The sequence below is a fragment of the Crinia signifera genome, chromosome 19 (genome assembly GCF_055691185.1).
Source record: "Crinia signifera chromosome 19, ASM5569118v1, whole genome shotgun sequence".
Classification (NCBI taxonomy): Eukaryota; Metazoa; Chordata; class Amphibia; order Anura; family Myobatrachidae; genus Crinia; species Crinia signifera.
In genome coordinates, this window is record NC_139226.1 from 102,617,972 (window position 1) to 102,639,437 (window position 21,466).

Here is a 21,466-nt window from a genome sequence, read left to right on the forward strand (position 1 = left end):
CATCTGCTCAACTCTACAGCCCTGACATCGGCTATCATAATCAGTATTTTCTGGCTACACTAATTTATGCTCCAGAGGGGAAACTTGCCTGAGCGGATTTCACTGAGCGGATTTCTGAGCGGGTTTCACTGAATTCTCTACATATAAAAGGTGCAATATACAACTACCTTTGATAAAGCAGTTGAGACGGTGAAACGCGTCAGTGGTTTTTGCCCACACCTACACCCTTTGGATTGACCCAAACAAGCCTCAGATGACATCACCCTTTGCTTGACCCCCACTTCACCTGGAAAAGGATATCTGTGCCACCCCACTTGGCCACAGTTGTGAAAAACCACTCCCCCACTTTGGAAAACATTCCAGCATCACGCGTCCAGCTTCTAAGCTTTTGGGAGTTATCCACTGGCCTACAACTAAGGTGAACGGTAATTACATCCTTGATTCATTGACTGTGATATTGGCCCCTAATCATTCTGATAGGAACGGACAGCCCCATTACTACTCTTTCTCGTGTGAGGCTTTATTTTAAGCATGTGCAGTATCAGATATTTATACCAGGAATGCAGTTTCTAACAGTTGGTCACACACTGTATTATATAAAATTAAATTTTATTGTACAATCAGTCCAATCATTTTATTTGTAAAAATCTCTTCTTAGCGCTGCTACCCATTTTTTCTCCATCTATCCCCAGCAGTATTGTTGCCCTAACTCTAGCTTTCATGTACTGTACATGTTGACATTTTCTGGATGTCGATATTTATGATGTTGATATTTTTGTTGCAATGTTGATGGGCGGGATGGGTAATTCTGAAGAATTCAATTTTCAACTTTCAATTTGTCAACGTTCCTTAGGGACCCCGTGGTGTGCTGGCATTGGCACTTGCGAGTCAACCAGAACCCGCCCTGCGAATGGGAATTGGGTGGGCAGCTGACATCCGGTTATGTCAGCTATCCCCCCCCCCCGCATGTGCGTCACGAACGCTTTAGCATGTGTACGCCCAGCATTTCATGGCCCATGAAATGCTGGGCGTTCACCTATGCTAATGGACCATGCCAGCGCCCCACGTCCCTCTCCACCTCTGCTCGAAAAGCAGGGAGAGTGCACTCGGCAAACATATTTTGCGCGGAGTTTGCACGCTCTCCCCATGCGAATTCGCACCCGACCAAATCAACCTAAATAAGGGCCAATAAGTACTTATTTAGGTTAAAGAGGTTTATGTACTACGATTTGGAGATTGAAAAATGACAAAATAGTCTTCTTTTACTATATCTAACACAGTCAGTAATATGTCAGTAAGGAGCTGTTTGGCTGGTACTTTATATCTCTCTAAGGCTTAGTACATGGACACCATAGTTCCTTACCTTGATCTCAGATGTGCTTCCCCCACCAATTCTTATCTCTTGTTTGGCGACTTGGATTCTTAGAGGTCTCAACCAATTGGCACCTGAGTCTGGTTTCTTCTTGCTAATGTCAATCTCAATAAACTCTGCTTTGTCAGGGCAAGTCTTTAATAGGGTGTAGGAATACTCCATAGGATATGGGAAGCTTACAGCGTCAAACGTGTGGATCACTTGGTTCTGGCTCAGCAGACACACACTTTCCCGTCGTGGATAGCAGCCTTGAAATCCATTCTCCACCGAGCAGATCTCCCCGTCGCGGCAGGAGGTGTTGAAGCATGCCATGTCTCCTCCATCTTCACACCAGCATTGTACGGTGCAGTCTGGAGATGTCCAAAAGGAGTCGCCGATCACATAATATTTCCCATCCATCTCGCAGCCACACTTGTTTATGGGAACACATAATTCTCCACTGAGCACATACCCGTTGTCACACTCACATCCTTCTGTACAGGGGATATTGCAGAACTGGGGAGATGTCAGGTCAGAACAGGTAGCTGGGCAGCTGCTTGTGCAGACTGAGTAATGGCTGAATTCACTACATTGTACGGCAGAAGCTGCAAAAGGAACACATGGAAAGGAAGAGAAGTCAATGATAAGGTACTTTAAATAAAAGGTTTCTATCTACATATATTGTAGAACCAAGAATTCACATTTGCCAATACACCATATCATCATTGAGCTAAAGTTTAGAAGATGCAACATATACTGGCTGCCTGGGGTGTAGTCCTCTGAGACACTTGTCATGTATTCTTCAGAATGTGCCCCCAGACCTGCCCCTACAGTTCACATGTATTACCTTCTCTGCAACTCAGTTCAAGAACGGCAATATCAGTGCCTGAGTAACAAATAGGCTGATTAGGAGGCTGCGTAGGGCACAAGGACTGGGGGAGGGGCTCGCAGGTGACAGCTGAGGAATTGATAGAACAGGAAAGAGTGTCCTTAAAGGTGCACCTAAAGAATGTCACTAATAAAATGTAACTTTTATTTCATTGTTTTAAAAAGTTGCGAAATAAAACCAGACATACAGAAATAAACATTCTTGAACTGAGTTGCAGAGAAGGTAATACAGAGTGAACTGTAGGGGCAGGTCTGGGGGCACATTGGGCCTTATTCTAGTTCACTCTTTCTGACAAAATCCTTCTTAGATGGACAAAACCATGTGCACTGCAGGGGGGCAGATGTAAAATGTGCAGAGAATTAGATTTGGGTGACTTATTTTGTTTCCGTGCAGGGAAAATACTGACTGCTTTATTTTTACACTGCAACATAGATCTCACTTTGAAGTAAAACCCCACCCAAATCTAATTCTCTCTGCACAAGTAACATCTGCCCCCCTGCAGTGCACATGGTTTTGTCCATCTAAGAAGGATTTGTTAGAAAGAGTGAACCAAAATAACCCCCATTCTGAGGGATACATGACAAGTGTCTGGAAGGACTACACCTCAGGCAGCCAGTATTTCTGGCCAGCCTATCTATTTCGTATTATTTAGTGTCCTTGGTAGCACACCCTCAGTGCCCTACGTTACATCAATTTTCAATTATAATAACAAGGGTCCTCCTATAAAAAATTATCAGAGATTATCCTACTGTGTGACTGGCAAACTCCTTTTCTCGGTATTGACAGCTGAGGAATACTGGGGGGGGGGGGGGGGGGGGGCGGTTAAAATGATTAAGGTGACTGCCAGATGTCCGGCCATTCCGGGAGGGTAGGCAACCCTGTGCTATTATGGTGGTGCATGCGAGTTGAGTGCTGTATGTTTACAATTATCCATGGCATCTCTTGCATTCAGAGTGTATTGTTACCAAGAATAAAAACTAATCCAAAGTCATATAGGATAATTCTATGATGGTATTATTACTAATGTGAGCATGTAAGAATAATGTGTTTTATCACTGTTGTGGACTTTTTCAATGCTAAGAATAACAGTGGGACTCTAAAGACAAGCAGACACCATAGGACCACCGGCAGGTACAGTTGTTTTGTACTTTTATCCCTTTTTTTTACCTGCCCCTTATCCATTTTGAGTTCTTGAAATTGTGCACTTTGGTTGTTGGAGGTCACAAGACAGTGAGTGTGTACAGCTGCAGAATACAGGAACAAAGTCCATATTGGAACAGGAATCCCCACTCATTGACATCATCTAGACCAGGGGTGGCCAAACCTGTTCTCAAGATCTACCAACAGTTCAAGTTTGTCAGGCAACCTGTGGATCTATAGTAGGAATGAATGCAGCATGTTTGAGAATGTGACAGTAATGACTACAGCTGTCCACCAGCTAGGTGATTTGGAAAACATGGACCTATGGTAGTTCTCGAGGACAGACTTGGCTTCTCCTGATCTAGAGGCACCTACTGTCAGAGGAGGATTTTCCACAAGACAACCTAGGTCCCTGCCTAGGGTCCCGTAGGTCCCCAGGGGCCCCATAAAGATATCCTAGCCATCCAAAACATTCCCAGAGGAACGATGCGTGACTACTGTGTGATGTATTGACATGGACCTGCAGTCCCTTTGATAGTAAACAAAATGTTTGGACACAAAAATTATTTTATCCACTGTATGTGTGCAGTCAGTTTACTTTTAAAGTAGAAACCATTGGACATCAAGACCTCCAACTAATTGGTAACGTCCACTTACCTGCGACTCTCCCCCCCCCCCCCCCATTTCCCCATTACCACACCCCAATTGGGCCTCATCCACATTGAGATCTTGTTCCTGTGATGTGAAGAACCCACTGATCATTGTCAGTCATTAATTGTTTATATGTATGTGATTGATTTTATATTTGATTTTATGCAGCAAAAGTTTATACATTGTACCAAACATTTGTGTTAATTTTCTCTCTTAGTGCTGCTCTCATGCCTAGTGCGTGATTGGTGTTTTTTGTGTTCTTTTCGGTGGGGACTGACTATCCCCCCTGTTGAGCAGCAGCTAATCTAAAGAAACTCAACTCCTGCCAAGCGCCTGAAACTTTTCCCTGGAAACCTTCTTCCTTTGAGTTTATTTTAAAGGCCCATACACACAAGGCAATTATGCACACTCCCCGCATCATTGCCACCCACCGCCTTCCATCAGCATATATATACAAATACAAGTACTGTATCTGGCACTGGACAATCTGGAGAACCAATGATAAGTGACGGTAGGTCATGTTTTTGAATATTTGTCTGGTTAATGGGTTCTTTTTTCATTTGGATAAAATGCAATTAAGAAAAAAGAGAGAGAATATACTTTTTCTTTATAATAATAAAGATAAGGAGATAACTAGAATGCTAATCTTATTAATTACCCTGGCCAAGGAGGCGCCGAAAAAGGAACCCAATTGTTTTAGTAGGAGCAGCTGGAAAACTGACAAACTGTCACTCATCCATAACCATGTTTTTGTTCCAACCATACAGCCAGATCTGAAGATAAATCTTACTAGTGTATGGGCGCCTTTAGTTAGCAAGAGATATTTAATCTCTTGAAGCATACACACGGAGAGATCTGTGCTTACTTTCTAAGAAATCTAGTCAGATTGCTCAGAAAATAGCACAAATGTGCTCCGTGTGTATACCTCTTATTTACTATCCAAAGCTTAAAATGCCTAGCTGATTAAATTAAACTAACTTATGTGCCCGGTTTCTACCGGGCAAAGGTTTGCTGGGTGAGACATTTTACCCCTTTTCACTCTCTCAGGAGTTACATTTTAAAAAAATCCCTGCCCAGTGGATGCTGCAAAAAACTGTCACAGTTTCCAGACCACCCAGCAGGTCACATGTTCCAGGTCACATGTTCCAGGTGCACAGGTAGAGTTCACTGTCACATTTTCCAGAGCACAGATGGATATTTTGACACATAACTCTGAAACAAAGCAACCCATTAAAATGCCACAATGCACTTCTCAGAAAATGGCATCATAGAAATATGTCACTCATAAAAGTCATCCTTTTGCTATTAATTATTAAAAAGAATGGGTAAAGCTAGATATTTCATACCATGGGGTCTCGTAGCATTCGTACGTGGTTTAGAGCATTGCCAAACGTCGCCACAAACTGTATGATTTACTGTGTTACGTGTCATGGTGTTTGGTATAACACACTTTAGTGCATTTCCTCCAGTGATAACTGCTAGGATTTTTGCTCTAACATGATCTTGTGGATAGCGACCAGTAAATATTTCATGGTTACGTACAAGGGAACCCAGCCAGGAAAGGTGCTGGCATTTCAAACCATCTGGAAGCCAATGAATGCATCCATTGTGGCTGTCAGATGTAACAGGAAGCTGTGTTGTGGCTGTTTATTTAAAGTAACCTGTTTAATTCTGTCAGCTGCACCAAGTCCTAGTTCAAAAACAGCATTCTTTATTGGATTGTCTTGGACAGGCAACTCCCCCTTCCCAATACACCACCAACTATGCAGGGGCGGATCCAGGATAAAATGACAGGGGGGGCACCATGATAAAAGAGGGTTTGGGTGGGGGAGGGGTTGTGTTAGTGGTGCAAGTGTACATGCTAAGAGAGCGGCAGAGAGAGGGTGGGAATGGGATTAAAAATAGGCCCTGGCGTTTAAAATACACAGGCCCACCATGGCGACAAAAGTGAAGGATGTAGATGTGCGCACGCCGAAAGCGCGCTCTGGAAAAGGGGGTGTGGCCACTCAACAGGGGGCATGTCATTGAGTGAAGTGTACCACACCATATATAACTTCTACACATTATGCAACAAAATACTAGACCCTATTATACTTGCCCCTTACACATGATGCCAAATGGAATGAGCCAAAATTCAAATAATGCCACATGGATTGAGCCAAAATTCAAATAATGCCACATGGATTGTGTCAAAATTCACATAATGCCACACGGATGGAGCAAAAATTCACATAATAACACACGGACTGAGCCAAAATTCACATAATGCCAAATGGATTGAGCCAAAATTCACATAATACCACATGGATTGAGCCAAAATTCACATAATGCCACACGGATTGAGCCAAAATTCATAAAATGCCACACAGATTAAGCCAAAATTCACAATACGCTTCATAAACAGGGACATTGTGTGCCAAAGGTGCACATTAAACATTTACACCATAATGTCCATTACACGTTAAGTTTCACGCCATTATGTCCATTACGTATTATGCCAAACACCATAATGCCTATTAAAAATTATGCTACATAAGTGCTGCTTATCTGCATGCTCATTGCCAAGGGTTCCATGCTCATTGCCAGAGGTTTCATGCTCATTGCCAAGGGGGAATACATGCTCGCGGTAAATGGGGGACAGCCGCCGCCAGGAAGAAGTAACAGCCACTGACAGTGGCAGAGCCTGACTGTATTCAGAGCACTGCAGGTCCCGGCTATTTGAAATAATACCCCTTTCACACCAGAAAATGCATTCCCGAGTTGGCCCCTTTTACACCAGCCTAGTCACTGCATTTTCTGGTGTGAGGGGGAGAGAAAACCACCCCTCCCCCCTTTAATCAGACCCATTTACATGAGACAAGTATCATATTGAAGAATGATTTTGGTCCCGTGAAACTGGAATGTTTGGTTCCAGAGTAATTTGCCCTCAAAGAACATGAACAGCCATGAAATTACATTTCAAAAATAAAAAAATTGGTTTACCCGCAATATCTCTGGAACCGATTGACCGAGCTTCTGTGATGCAAGGGGGGAAATGGCAGCCGTCGGGACCAGGTGGGGGTCGGAATTAACGGGTCCCATATTATCCTATGGGGAAAACGTTACAGCTTTGCCAGGCGATATCTCCGGTTCCCGGGGGCTAGAGACACGGGGCTGGGCTCGTTGGAAAGCCCTGGCCCTCAGCTACAAAATTAAATGACAAGGGGGGGGGGGGGGCACGTGCCCAGGTGCCCCTCCCCCCCCCCCCCGAATCCGCCCATGCAACTATGTCATATATAACAAAATCTACGTCTGGGATAACCACATAATAAAACCAAACTCGGTACTTGTTTCCTAGCACGGCGCCCATCGCATCGTATACCATTATACTAAATAAGGTATACGATGGTATGCAATGCGACGCAATATTTTACAATAAAATATCGCACCGCATTGTATGCCATACAATGGTATACGATGCAATGGTATACGATTTTTGATTGTACAAGCACCCTGATGGGTCCTTACAATTTTAAATGGCCCCCCATTGTCAACGCCACCCCCAGGATCAATGCCAACCCGAAGCGTGGCGAGCGCACACTATCTAAAATCAACTCCACGCCAATGTGGATTGAGCCACAATTCACATAGTGCCACATTTATTGTTTTAAAATTCACATAATGCCACATGGATTGAGCCAAAATTCACATAATGCCACATGGATTGAGCCAAAATTCATAAAATGCCATACAGATTAAGCCAAAATTCACATAATGCCACATGGATTGAGCCAAAATTCACATAATGCCACACGGATTGAGCCAAAATTCATAAAATGCCATACAGATGAGCCAAAATTTACATAATGCCACATGGATTGAGCCAAAATTTACATAATGCCAAATGGATTGAGCCAAAATTCACATAATGCCACACGGATTGAGCCAAAATTCACATAATGCCACACGGATTAAGCCAAAATTCACAATACAGTTCATAAACAGGGACATTGTGCGCTAAAGGCGCGCATTAAACATTTACACCATAATGTCCATTACACGTTAAGTTTCACGCCATTATGCCAAACACCATAATGCCTATTAAAAATTATGCTACATAAGTGCTGCTTATCTGCATGTTCATTGCCAAGGGTTCCATGCTCATTGCCAGAGGTTCCATGCTCATTGCCAATGGGGAATACATGCTCGCGGTAAATGGGAGAGAGCCGCCGCCAGGAAGAAGTAACAGCCACTGACAGTGGCAGAGCCTGGCTGTATTCAGAGCACTGCAGGTCCCGGCTATTTGAAATAATACCCCTTTCACACCAGAAAATGCATTCCCGAGTTGGCCCCTTTTACACCAGCCTAGTCCCTGAATTTTCTGGTGTGAGGGGGAGAGAAAACCACCCCTCCCCCTTTAATCAGTTATCTCATTTAAACGGCTATATCTTCGGAACCAACTGACCCATTTACATGAGACAAGTATCATATTGAAGAATGATTTTGGTCCCGTGAAACTGGAATGTTTAGTTCCTGAGTAATTTGCCCTCAAAGAACATGAACAGCCATGAAATTACAGTTCAAAAATAAAAAAAATCGGTTTACCCGCAATATCTCTGGAACCGATTGACCGAGCTTCTGTGATGCCAGGGGGGGAAATGGCAGCCGTCGGGACTAGGTGGGGGTCGGAATTAACGGGTCCCATGTTATCCTATGGGGAAAATATTACAGCTTTGCCAGGCGATATCTCCGGTTCCCGGTAACACGGGGCTGGGCTCGTTGGAAAGCCCTGGTCCTCAGCTACAAAATGAAATGACAAGGCAGGCACGTGCCCAGCTTATGCTGATTAAAATGATATGCAGAATGCCTATATTCTGTGTGTAAGTGAGGCTGTGTCTGCATATGAAATAGTGACAGCAGCAGCAGCTGCTGCAGCTCTTCTCCTCTGCCTAGCACACACTGCTTTGTGCTGGGTTGCAGTGTGGCCATGGAGGTGCTTAAAATACAATATTTTCTCAGGCTATATTTCTAAGGGTATAATGTGAATAATGTGAGGAGTAATGTATATAAGGTAAAGTGGTACTACTGTGTGATGTGTAAAGTGAATAAGGGACACCATCGCATGATATAATGTGAATAAAGTTGCACTACTGTGTGGCATAATTTGAATTGGGGTTACTATTGTGTGGCCATGCCCCTTCCCAGCAAGAACACACCCCTGTTTGGGATGCGTACCGAATGTGTGCACTGTTTCTATTTAAAATATTGCGGGTAGGCGCATCAAAATGATGACTGCTATGATAAGGGTTGATAGTGCTGGGTAAGGGGAGCAGGTCAGAGGCGGAACTAGTGGCGGTGCTAAGGGGGCACCAGCCCAAATCTTGCCTAGGGCATCATTTAGGCTAAGGCCGGCTCTGATTGTAAGCACCCATCAGGGTGCTTGTACAATTAAAAAATGCATCGCATCGCATGCGTCTATATGGCATTCGATGCGATGTGATCAGATGCCCTACGATGGTCATCGGGGGCGCCGTGCTAGGAAACCAGTACCCCAAACTCATATCATACTGTGGGTGGGATGTACTATACCCTAAAATGAGATAGAAACCGTGAACATGTCATTTTAGGGGGTTTCCTATGCTCTGAGCTCCAGAATGTGATTCATTCCTTTGCTTGGTCCCAGTGGGTAATGCCATGTTGTTTGGGGGTTACCCAGTAGAAGCCAATGGGCTTCTTATTGCGTTTTGACCTGAACAGGATCCAGTTAGATGACTCCTGGGCCCTAACAGATCAGGAGGGCTGCCCTATGTGAAATTCTTGATACATTCTGGCGCTACTTAAGAGCCAAATATGGCTAAAATAGGCATATTTGTATAGTTAAATACGCCTATTTTAGGCATATTCGTATTTTCTGCATTTACTATGTCAACAATTCCTATTCATGGTACATTCGGATTCATATTTACAAATATGAATGCATACACCATCGTCAGAATACGAATTCTGTCAATGGCATTTAGTTGGAAAAAAGGGGAGGGCTGCTTGGGTACCCGGACGGGTAGAAGGGATGTTTTGGCATTCAGTTGAATGGTGATTCCTAATTTAGTAACTAATTCACTAACCAGCCGTATGCAATATACTGCCCGTAATTGCAGCGAAAATACACCTGGTCATTTTCCAGACGTAAGTGGCAGAACCCTGCACGGATCAGTCAGATGCGTGCGGGGTTCAGTGTAAAAAAAAAAGATAAAATAAATCATTTATTTTAAAAACCGGTGTGGGGTCCTCCCCACGGCCGTAAGCAGCCCTGGGCTCACAGAGCAGTCCTAGTTCTAGAAATTCACGGGGCAAAACATGTAGGGGTCCCTCTGAATTTCTACAACCAGCACCAGGCTCAAGGGCTGGTCCTGGGTCCCAAAATATGGGGGACAAAATGACTAGGGGTCCCCTGTATTTTGTGAACCAGCACCGGGCCAAACCAGCCAGCAGAGTAATGCCACAGCTGGGGGAGACTTTTTATACAAGTCCCCCTAGCCAAAACATTACCTGGGCAGGGACCCTGGGGAAGTGGGGACCCCCCAATGAAGGGACCCCCCCTCCAGGATTAACCCTGCCTGAGCTGAAGCCCGGTACTGTCCAGTGCTGTGTGAGTGTAATAAAGTTATACATTTATGGATGTGTGTGTGTGTGTTTATTTGGCTATTGGTTCTGCTGTGGAACCACAAGTCCCAGCATGTGCCCCACATGTGTGGCACCCCACTGCAATGGGCCCCAAGCCCCTTAGCCCCAGTGGACCCAGTAAATGGTGGCTGTAACCCCTTGGCAGTCTGGCCGGTGTGTAGGGGGTTAACAGCCCAGTGAATGCCCCAACTCTGGTGCACGTGAAAGGAGCCTGCCTTGCTCCTGATTGGTGGGGAGAGTGGCGCCAAAGAGGGGGAGGAGAGAGGAGCCCCGCGAAGAAAAGAAAAGGGCAGCGGAGACGGTGTGTGAGGGGAGACAAGGAGGAACTAACCTTGTCTGGCAGAGCAGCGCGCAGCGGGAGCCGGCGTGCAGAGGCAGCGTGCAGCGATCCGGGAGCCAGCGGGACAGCGGGCGTTCAGCAGCGTCCGGCCGACGAGTGAGGAGAGGAAGACCCGGCGCGGCTGTGTGACGCGGAACCCGGCGGCTTGTGACGACGCAGCGGTGACCGGGAGGAGAGGCGCCAGTCCGGAGCGGGGGAAGACCCGGTGCTGCCAGGAGGCGAAGAGCGACGTCAAGGCCCAGGAAGATCCAGGCCACCTCGTGAAGAAGGGGACAGCGATCGCAGCAGCCCAGGAAGGAGGACCCAGCCAGCGGTGCTCCCTGATCGTTACCGGCAGGAGCCGGCACCGGCAGCGGCCCCTCAGGTACTGTGTCGTTTCCCCATCACCCCAGGGTCCCTGCCACATGCACCCACCAGCACTCTAGGGCCCTTAAGTACAGCGGCCACAAGTGATTCCAGGGCCCAGGCTATCCGCACCTGCCTACCCCTTTCAATTGGTATCTCCACCCTAGCGGGAGGTGCAAGGGGGGCACTCAATCCGGCTGTCCCTTTACCCCTATCAGCCTTGCACGAACCTCGCCTACCAGGTTTGGCTGCCCCGGGAGTGACTTCTGGCAGCCATTGCCGCTTCCCAGCAGGGAATTACCCGAAGGAAAGGGAATTCGCCTGTACCCTTCTAAGGGACTGTTGTTTGCCCCGAGCTGCCCGTAGTAGTGTGCACACTAAGGTAGGCCTGTCAGTGATCCCGAGGGACTCCCATCGTGGGGCCTTTACTTAGACTCTGGGACAGCATTCGTATCCTGGACAATAGGGTAATCTGCCCAAATCAGGGTGTGTGGCGCCACCTTGTGGACACTCTTCAGTGAATTAGTATAATGTTCTGTCACTATCGTAAAAAGTTGTAAAGTGATTTGTTTTGTCTTTGTTTTGCTGTGTGGTTTTGCACTGATTGTCATTCAATGCCTAATTGTCGTTTATGGTAGAAGTTGGGGCTACGGTACCGTAGATAGAATTGCTCATGACCAGGGCAGTCCGACCGTTGATACGGGCTGACGTGGCCGTGGACTCCTAGTCTGTCTTGCAGGGATAGTTATCCAGCCGTTGGTGCGGTCATTATTGCAAGTGCATGTTATGCTATTTAATTGAGAAAAGGAGCCGTAACCGTGCATTAGTTTTCCAGTTAATAAATATCAGTTGCTGCCAGCTGTATTGTTTGGCTCTTTTGTGGTCCCTTTCCCGGGTGTTCCATCCCCTGCCACAGGTGCGTCTTCATCGGCAGAACAAAGGGCCGTGAAGACTCCCAAGTGCACAGCCGTCGTCTGATCCAGGTACGCTAACCGTTTTCAGGGGCTCCTGTTACAACTTGGCGTCTACGAACAGGATTGTCAAAGACCCCTGTGAACGGCGAAGATGTTGCAGCCACAGAACGCAGCGGACGCAGGAGACCAACAGCAGGCCGACCAACAACAGCTCGACCAGCAACAACCCAATCAGCAACAGCCGGCAGAACAAGTACAAGGCAGGAGAAGGCTGCCAGACACACCGATGGCTCCAGCGGCTCAAATCACCATGCCCTACTTCTTTGGGGCACCGTGGATGCCAACATATTCAGGAGACTCCCGCACGCCTGGAACCAGCTCCTTCAAAGAGTTCAAGGAGGGGCTAATGAATACATTCCTGATGTACAACCCCAGCGAAGAACAAAAGGCGGGAATGGTCATTGGACAACTAAAAGGGGCGGCGCGGCGAGAAGTTAGGTCATGGTCAGCGGAAGAACGGAAGTCGGCTGACGGTATACTAAAGAAGCTAGCCGACATCTTCAACGCGCAATCCACAGCAGAATTGAAACGGCGACTGTACGCCCGGAAACAACAGCCCCAAGAGACCTTGCGGGACTTTGCCCTGGGAATACAGGAAGCGATGCGAGCCATCCAAGCACGAACCCCACAAGACGTCGCTCAAGTGGATGAGACGCTGATCGACATCTTTATCGAAGGGGCCCGAGGAGAGGCGATTAGGTCACAGCTGCGAATGTGGAGGCGACAGAAACCCGACTGCACATTCCCAGAGTTTAAAGAAACCACCCTGACCATCCTGGGGTTAAATCAAAACGTTGATGAAGAAGGTGGAGCTGCGTCAGCGGGAGTGGAAGACGACGAAATGGAGCAGGTCCAATTCTTCCCGAGACTCGAAACCAAAAAGACCAAGCCCACAGTAACCCAACAAGCCCAGGCGACCCCGAATCAAATAGAAACCCTTACCACGGCCGTCACAGAAATGATGAAAGAGCTACGGGACATGCGAAGGGAACGGAATGAAGACCGTCAAGGAGGATGGCAGCGTGACTCAGGTGGTAGAGGCAGGCGACAATGGGACATCCCGCGAAGGTCGGGCCGGCGCTCTACGGACCAGTTCGACGCCCAAGGAAGACCTATCTGCCGCCGATGCAAAACCAGCGGGCACGTCGAACGCGAGTGCAATAACCAGCCTTTAAACGACGCAACCCCGAGGCAAGGGACCAACCCTCGGGAGGAACCTCGCCAGTAGGTCCGTCAACCCAAGAATGGTGGCCGCAGTTCGTTGGCAAGTGTCCCCACTTAAAGATCAAAGTGAATGGAGTGGAAATGGCAGCTCTCTTGGACACCGGGTCCCAGGTGACAACTATACAGCTGGATGCGTTTCGACGACACTGGGAGGAGGAGGAGATAGTGTCACCCCCGACCCCGTGGCTTAGTCTACTGGCCAGTAACGGACAGCCAATCGAGTTCAGCGGTTACTGGGAAGCAGATCTGATCATCGGAGAGGCACGACTGGAAAGCCAGGGCTGTTTGGTCACGTCCACCTGCAACGAACACCTACCCCCGATCATCTTGGGGATGAACGTCCTGAAGAATTGCCCAGACGAGTTGGTGGAGGCTCTCAGGCTCGAGATGCGGGCGGCCGCCCCGAAGGAGCGAAAGGCCATGCAGCAGACGGTGCGCCTGATCAAAGGGCATAAGCGCTTTACCAACTCGCGTGGAGAAGTGGGCAAGGCGAGGGTCACCGACCGCCAACCTGTCACTCTGCGGCCCAATGCCGAACACGTGATCTGGTGTAAGGCCAGGATCGGACCAGGCGGGCTGGACTATGACGCCGTCATCGAGCCATGTGACTTCGAGGGACGACAGCCGTTTGCTGTGGCCAGGACGCTAGGGTCGGCAGTGTGGGAGGGTCCCTATCCGTGTGCTGAACCCGCACAGCTACCCAGTGCGGCTGTTCCGACACTGCCCGGTGGCGAACGTGGTCCTGGTGGATTTTGAAGATATTCTTGGGGAATCCCTGCCGAAAGTCCAACCAGAAGCCGTGGTGAGTCAGTCCAGCCTGATCACAACCGAGACCGCGTGGTGGAAGGAAATACAGGTCGGTGATTCCAACACCCCAGCCGATCAGCGCGAAGGCGTCCTTCAAGTCGTCTGTCGGAATGCCAGCGCGTTCAGCCAACACCCAGCCGACTTCGGCCGAGCAGAAGGGGTGCAACACCACATTCCCACCGGATCCAGCCCACCCATCAAGGAGAGACACCGGCCACTCCCACCGGCCATGTACCAGCCAGTAAGAACCATGCTCAGTGAAATGCAAGAGGCCGGCGTGATCCGGGAGAGCCACAGCCCGTGGGCCGCCCCGCTGGTCATAGTCAAAAAGAAGGACGGCAGTCTTCGCTTCTGTGTCGACTACAGGAAGCTGAACGCAGTCACCCACAAGGACGCATACCCCCTGCCCAGAATTGAGGAGTCGCTGACGGCCCTGAAGACTGCTGTCTACTTCTCAACTCTGGATCTGACCAGCGGCTACTGGCAAATCCCGATGGCCCCCGAAGATCGGGAGAAGACGGCGTTCACCACCCCCATGGGCCTCTTTGAATTTGACCGGATGCCGTTCGGGCTCTGTAACGCCCCCGCTACATTCCAAAGGGTCATGGAACACTGCCTGGGACACCGGAACTTCGAGATGGTCCTCCTCTATCTGGATGATGTCATCATCTTTTCCAAAACATATGAGGATCATCTGAAACATCTTGAAGAAGTTTTCGTGCAGCTGACCCGATGTGGCCTGAAGCTCAAGCCGTCCAAGTGTCACCTCCTGAAGCCCCAGGTGCAGTATCTCGGGCACATTGTCAGTGCTGAAGGGGTGAAGCCGGATCCCGAGAAGATTCGTGTGGTGCGAGACTGGCCAGCGCCCCGGACAGTCAAGGACGTGCGGAGCTTCTTGGGATTCGTCGGATACTACCGGCGCTTCGTGGAACACTTTGCCAAGGTGGCTGCACCTCTTCATGAACTCCTTCGTGGCAAGTCGGGCCAAGAGAGACGGAGTACGTCTACAGTTTCTTGGGCGAGTGAACATCAGGCCGCCTTTGACCAGCTTAAGCGGGCTCTGCTCGAGGCGCCCCTCCTGGCCTATCCGGACTATGAGAAGCCTTTCCGGGTCTACACCGACGCCAGCCACCGAGGCCTGGGAGCTGTGCTGTCTCAAGTCCAGGATGGTAGGGAGCGGGTGATTGCCTATGCCAGCAGAGGCCTTCGGAAGACCGAGCGGAACAGCGAGAACTATTCCACCTTCAAGCTCGAGCTACTCGCCTTGATCTGGGCAGTGACGGAGAAATTCAAGAACTATCTGGTTGCCACTCCCTTCGAGATAGTCACCGACAACAACCCGCTGGCCCACCTGTCAACGGCTCGCCTGGGAGCACTGGAGCAGAGGTGGATGGCACGGTTAGCCAACTTCCGTTACACTGTGGTTTACCGGAGTGGAAAATCCAACGGCAACGCAGACGCCCTGTCCCGCCTACCCACCGAAGACCTCGAAGAAGAGAGATACGATCAGTCTGAAGATGTCGAGACCCCGGTGTTCGGGAAGCCAAAAGACCACCGAATTGTTGCCACCTCCGACCCTGTAGTGGCCAACATGGAAGCTTCCCCCGAGCCGCAGCCAAACGACCAATTGGGATTTGATTGGAGGCAGGTACAAGCGAAGAGTTTGGTGATCAAAGGCCTGAGAGATCTCCTTCACCAGCAGAAGCAACTCACCAAAGCACAGAGGGACAAGGCCGACCCTGAACTGGTCAAACTTCTGCGACACCGGGACCGCTTAACTCTCCAACAGGGCCTTGTCGTGCGCACCAGCTTGGATCCTGGGACCCATCAACCCGTCCACCAAATCGTAGTACCAAGAGAGCAAGCCAATTTCCTCCTCACCGCCTACCATAACCAGTCTGGCCACTTTGGCACCCAGAAGACAGAGGCCACCTTGCGGAAGCGATACTTCTGGGTCGGGATGCGTGCTGACATTGAGAGGTGGTGTCGGGACTGTGTGAACTGCAATTTGAAGCGCCCAGTCGAATTGTCCCAGAGGGATCCATTGCACCCGATTCCAAGCAGCCGACCCTGTGAACTTGTAGTACTAGATCACGTCAAGTTGGAACCCACCCCCAGCGGTTTCCAGTACGCCCTCACAATTGTGGACCATTACAGCCATTTCCTGGTAGTGGTCCCAGCTCGTGACCTGACTGCTAGGACCACAGCTGAGCTGTTTATGAAACATTTCGTCCTCCAGTACGGATACCCCGACCGAATCTTGACAGACCAGGGCCCAGCGTTCGAGTCCCAGCTCTTCCACGAATTGTGTCACCTGTACGGATGTCGGAAGCTGAGGACCACGGCCTATCATCCCCAGGGGAACGGCCTCTGCGAGAGGGCCAATCAGACCGTGATTGGAATGCTGCGAAGCCTCTCTGCCGAGAACCGGGCCCAGTGGCCCCGCCTTCTTCCAGGCTTGGCCTATTTATACAACAACACCGAGCACTGTTCAACTGGGTTCACGCCCTTCTTTCTGATGTTCGGGCGGCAGGGCAAGCTGCCTCAAGATATGGAACTGGCCCCTGAACTGGACGAGCCCAGTCTCCCATCCATTGAATGGGTGCAAGAACACCGGCACCGCATCGAGACAGCCCGGCAGGTTGTTGCAAAACGCCTGGAAGTGGTTCATGCCCGTCAAGAACGGAATTACAATGCAGATGCTCGACCCGTACCACTACAAGTCGGCGACAAGGTGTGGAAGAAGAAAAATCGTCGGATCAGCAAGCTGGATGCAATGTGGGAAGATACGCCATACACCCTCGTGACAGTCCCATCAGGCGAGTCATACACCTACCAAGTCCAGGCGAAAGACGGTCGAATCACCACTGTACCCCATGACCAGCTGAAACTGTGCACCAGCCCAGAAGAGGACTCCGACCGGCAGGGGATGGAGAGCCCTGTGGCGGGGGAGTGGGATCCCTGGGGTGGTATACCACGTGATGACCCGTTCAGTCTGCTAATGTTCTTGGGAAATGCTGTTCCCAATCTCAGGGTCAGGAGCCTCGCTCCAGAGTTGTCAGTAGATGAACCTATTGTTGCAGAACCAAATCCTGTACCAAATGCTGAAATGGTTGTTCACGCTGAAATTGCACCTGATGTAATCGGTGTCAGGAGGTCAGAACGCCGCACCAGAGGCGTTCTGCCCTCGCGCTACCGAGAATAACTTGATTCTGTTCATGGAAAATATGTATTTCTCTGTATTCTCTTATTGACTGTTAATTAGATATAATGGACGTTGAAAATACTTTGTTTCACGATCAACGTGCCTGTTCTGGCGCGTGCGGACACGCGTTGTTCCAGCAGGGGGATGTGTGGCACCCCACTGCAATGGGCCCCAAGCCCCTTAGCCCCAGTGGACCCAGTAAATGGTGGCTGTAACCCCTTGGCAGTCTGGCCGGTGTGTAGGGGGTTAACAGCCCAGTGAATGCCCCAGCTCTGGTGCACGTGAAAGGAGCCTGCCTTGCTCCTGATTGGTGGGGAGAGTGGCGCCAAAGAGGGGGAGGAGAGAGGAGCCCCGCGAAGAAAAGAAAAGGGCAGCGGAGACGGTGTGTGAGGGGAGACAAGGAGGAACTAACCTTGTCTGGCAGAGCAGCGCGCAGCGGGAGCCGGCGTGCAGAGGCAGCGTGCAGCGATCCGGGAGCCAGCGGGACAGCGGGCGTTCAGCAGCGTCCGGCCGACGAGTGAGGAGAGGAAGACCCGGCGCGGCTGTGTGACGCGGAACCCGGCGGCTTGTGACGACGCAGCGGTGACCGGGAGGAGAGGCGCCAGTCCGGAGCGGGGGAAGACCCGGTGCTGCCAGGAGGCGAAGAGCGACGTCAAGGCCCAGGAAGATCCAGGCCACCTCGTGAAGAAGGGGACAGCGATCGCAGCAGCCCAGGAAGGAGGACCCAGCCAGCGGTGCTCCCTGATCGTTACCGGCAGGAGCCGGCACCGGCAGCGGCCCCTCAGGTACTGTGTCGTTTCCCCATCACCCCAGGGTCCCTGCCACATGCACCCACCAGCACTCTAGGGCCCTTAAGTACAGCGGCCACAAGTGATTCCAGGGCCCAGGCTATCCGCACCTGCCTACCCCTTTCAATTGGTATCTCCACCCTAGCGGGAGGTGCAAGGGGGGCACTCAATCCGGCTGTCCCTTTACCCCTATCAGCCTTGCACGAACCTCGCCTACCAGGTTTGGCTGCCCCGGGAGTGACTTCTGGCAGCCATTGCCGCTTCCCAGCAGGGAATTACCCGAAGGAAAGGGAATTCGCCTGTACCCTTCTAAGGGACTGTTGTTTGCCCCGAGCTGCCCGTAGTAGTGTGCACACTAAGGTAGGCCTGTCAGTGATCCCGAGGGACTCCCATCGTGGGGCCTTTACTTAGACTCTGGGACAGCATTCGTATCCTGGACAATAGGGTAATCTGCCCAAATCAGGGTGTGTGGCGCCACCTTGTGGACACTCTTCAGTGAATTAGTATAATGTTCTGTCACTATCGTAAAAAGTTGTAAAGTGATTTGTTTTGTCTTTGTTTTGCTGTGTGGTTTTGCACTGATTGTCATTCAATGCCTAATTGTCGTTTATGGTAGAAGTTGGGGCTACGGTACCGTAGATAGAATTGCTCATGACCAGGGCAGTCCGACCGTTGATACGGGCTGACGTGGCCGTGGACTCCTAGTCTGTCTTGCAGGGATAGTTATCCAGCCGTTGGTGCGGTCATTATTGCAAGTGCATGTTATGCTATTTAATTGAGAAAAGGAGCCGTAACCGTGCATTAGTTTTCCAGTTAATAAATATCAGTTGCTGCCAGCTGTATTGTTTGGCTCTTTTGTGGTCCCTTTCCCGGGCGTTCCATCCCCTGCCACAGGTGCGTCTTCATCGGCAGAACAAAGGGCCGTGAAGACTCCCAAGTGCACAGCCGTCGTCTGATCCAGGTACGCTAACCGTTTTCAGGGGCTCCTGTTACACATGCTGGAACTTGTAGTTCGCCAATTCCCAGTATGCAGGGGAGGCTTGCTGGGACTCATAGTTCGACAGCAGAACCAACTCCATAAGACATCGATAAATATGAATCTCAAAAATACGGCACCTTTGTAAATTATGCTCCGGAATACAAATTTGTAAATAAAATACTCCACTGATAAAATTCGTATTAAAAAATACGAATATGAAACCATATTCGTATTCTTAGCAAATTTTGCCCAATACATATGTGATGCTTGGTGGATGCAAAAATGGGTACATTGCACCCCATATAATAAAGCATGATCTGCAGTAGGTGCCTCCATATCTAGGGGGGCTTCAATTTCAGACTGCAAATACATACATTACCCATCGGTTTCTACGGGAACTGCAATGTTGTCATAGTTACCAGCATACAAAGCATTCTGGAGCTTGATCCTGATAGGTTAACACCATCTCCAAAAGAAGTTACCCTATATTTGGGATACTAATTCACTTATTTTCTCCAATGGCCCGGGTCACACATGCGCCGGCTGATAGCCCACATGCGCATTGGCTGCTGAGGACTCCCTAGGGGCAGATGTACTAGTCAGGCTAGTTAAGCATTTGGGGTCTATGTACTAAGGAAGGAGATAAAATTCCAGTCAATAAGCTCCTAACAGACGTGTTACAGGATGTGGGGTAAATTTATGATGCAGTAGGTGTGCCATATCAACCAGTCAGCTTCCACATATAATTTTATAGAAAGCACTTGATAAATGTTACTACAAAGCTCATTGGTTGTCATGGCACACATCTCCACTTTTATCACTGCTTCACACATCTGCTGCTGTGTTTAAAAAATGCCAATTAGGAGCTAATTGGCTGGTACTTTATCCCATCCAAGGCTTAGTACACAGACCCCTAAGTTTTAATTCTGTTTAAAAAATGTCACGTCACATCTGTTAACGGTTTTGAAAATCTGCTATTAAGTAAATCTGCCCCTTAACATTTATCAGCCTGGACAAACAGTTCTGTTTCAGGGAACTGTGAAAGAGGCAATTACTTCTGTCAGGTGCCCATTACCTGTGAGGGGATTATTTTCACTGAGTCACAGCATTGGTTCTACGTGATATTCTTTACCAAACACCTGATTCAGTGATGGACACAGGGATTTATTCTGGTTGACTCGTAGTGGTACACCTCGCTCACTCGCTCGGAGAGCAAAGCACGCCCATAAAGTCAGCGCACACATTTGGTTGGTAGCACAAGCAAAGGGGAGTGGCGTGCAAATGCACGTACGCTACCGTGCTCAGACGGATCTCATTCTTACTGCTCAGAGATTGGATAGCTATGAATACAGATAAGTTCCTTCCAAATGTCTGCCTTCCGTGTGTGGTCTGCAGTGACTTAATGGGTTAATGAAACTAAATTGACCCAAGCACTGGGTTTTAGTATTGTGTGAAGCTGGGACTATTTTCGCTACGGTGCGTGCTGATTGCCCGAGCGAATGCGGTGCCGAGTAACTGGGTGGGCTGCGAGGTATGAAACCTGCTCTTTTCCGCTGAAGGTTTTGGGGCTGTAACGGCCTGATCGCTCGGTGAGCAGATCGAGGCCACCACCCTGCAGGTTTGGTCCACACCCATGTGTTATGCCCAGTTTTGCCCACTTTTCAGACCGTGCCTAACGATACTTCCACATTACGCCCATATTGACCGGCCGTGCTCGGTGGAGAATTTTTATTCGCAGAATTCCATCCGAGTGCGTTGTGCCACCATTGCACATGGTGGCACATGCGCACTCTGCAGAAAAATGCACTCAGACCAAATGTGTATTCGAGCGAGTCAACCAGAATAAGGCCTACAATGTCAATGTCTAACTCACATGAGCAATGTTATTTTGCCACAGAGAATGTACTGCAATTGCCCCAGCAAATGCAGTCAGGGGCGGATCCAGGATAAAATGACAGGGGGGGCACCATGATAAAAGAGGGTTTAGGTGGGGGAGGGGCGGTGTTAGTAATGCCAGTGTACATGCAAAGAGAGCGGCAGAGAGAGGGTGGGAATGGGATTAAAAATAGGCCCTGGCATTTAAAGTACGCAGGCCTACCATGGAAACAAAAGT

General features: G+C 49.4%; 1 protein-coding gene across 1 annotated transcript in view; it reads right to left on the reverse strand.

The window, feature by feature from the left end:
• Positions 1 to 21,466, reverse strand: part of TECTA (tectorin alpha) — a 124,706-nt gene that overhangs the window by 82,020 nt on the left and 21,220 nt on the right. The window contains exon 8 of the mRNA XM_083163049.1: positions 1,364 to 1,956. Coding sequence (XP_083019175.1) covers positions 1,364 to 1,956 — 593 coding nt within the window. The remainder of the gene's footprint in view (positions 1 to 1,363; positions 1,957 to 21,466) is intronic.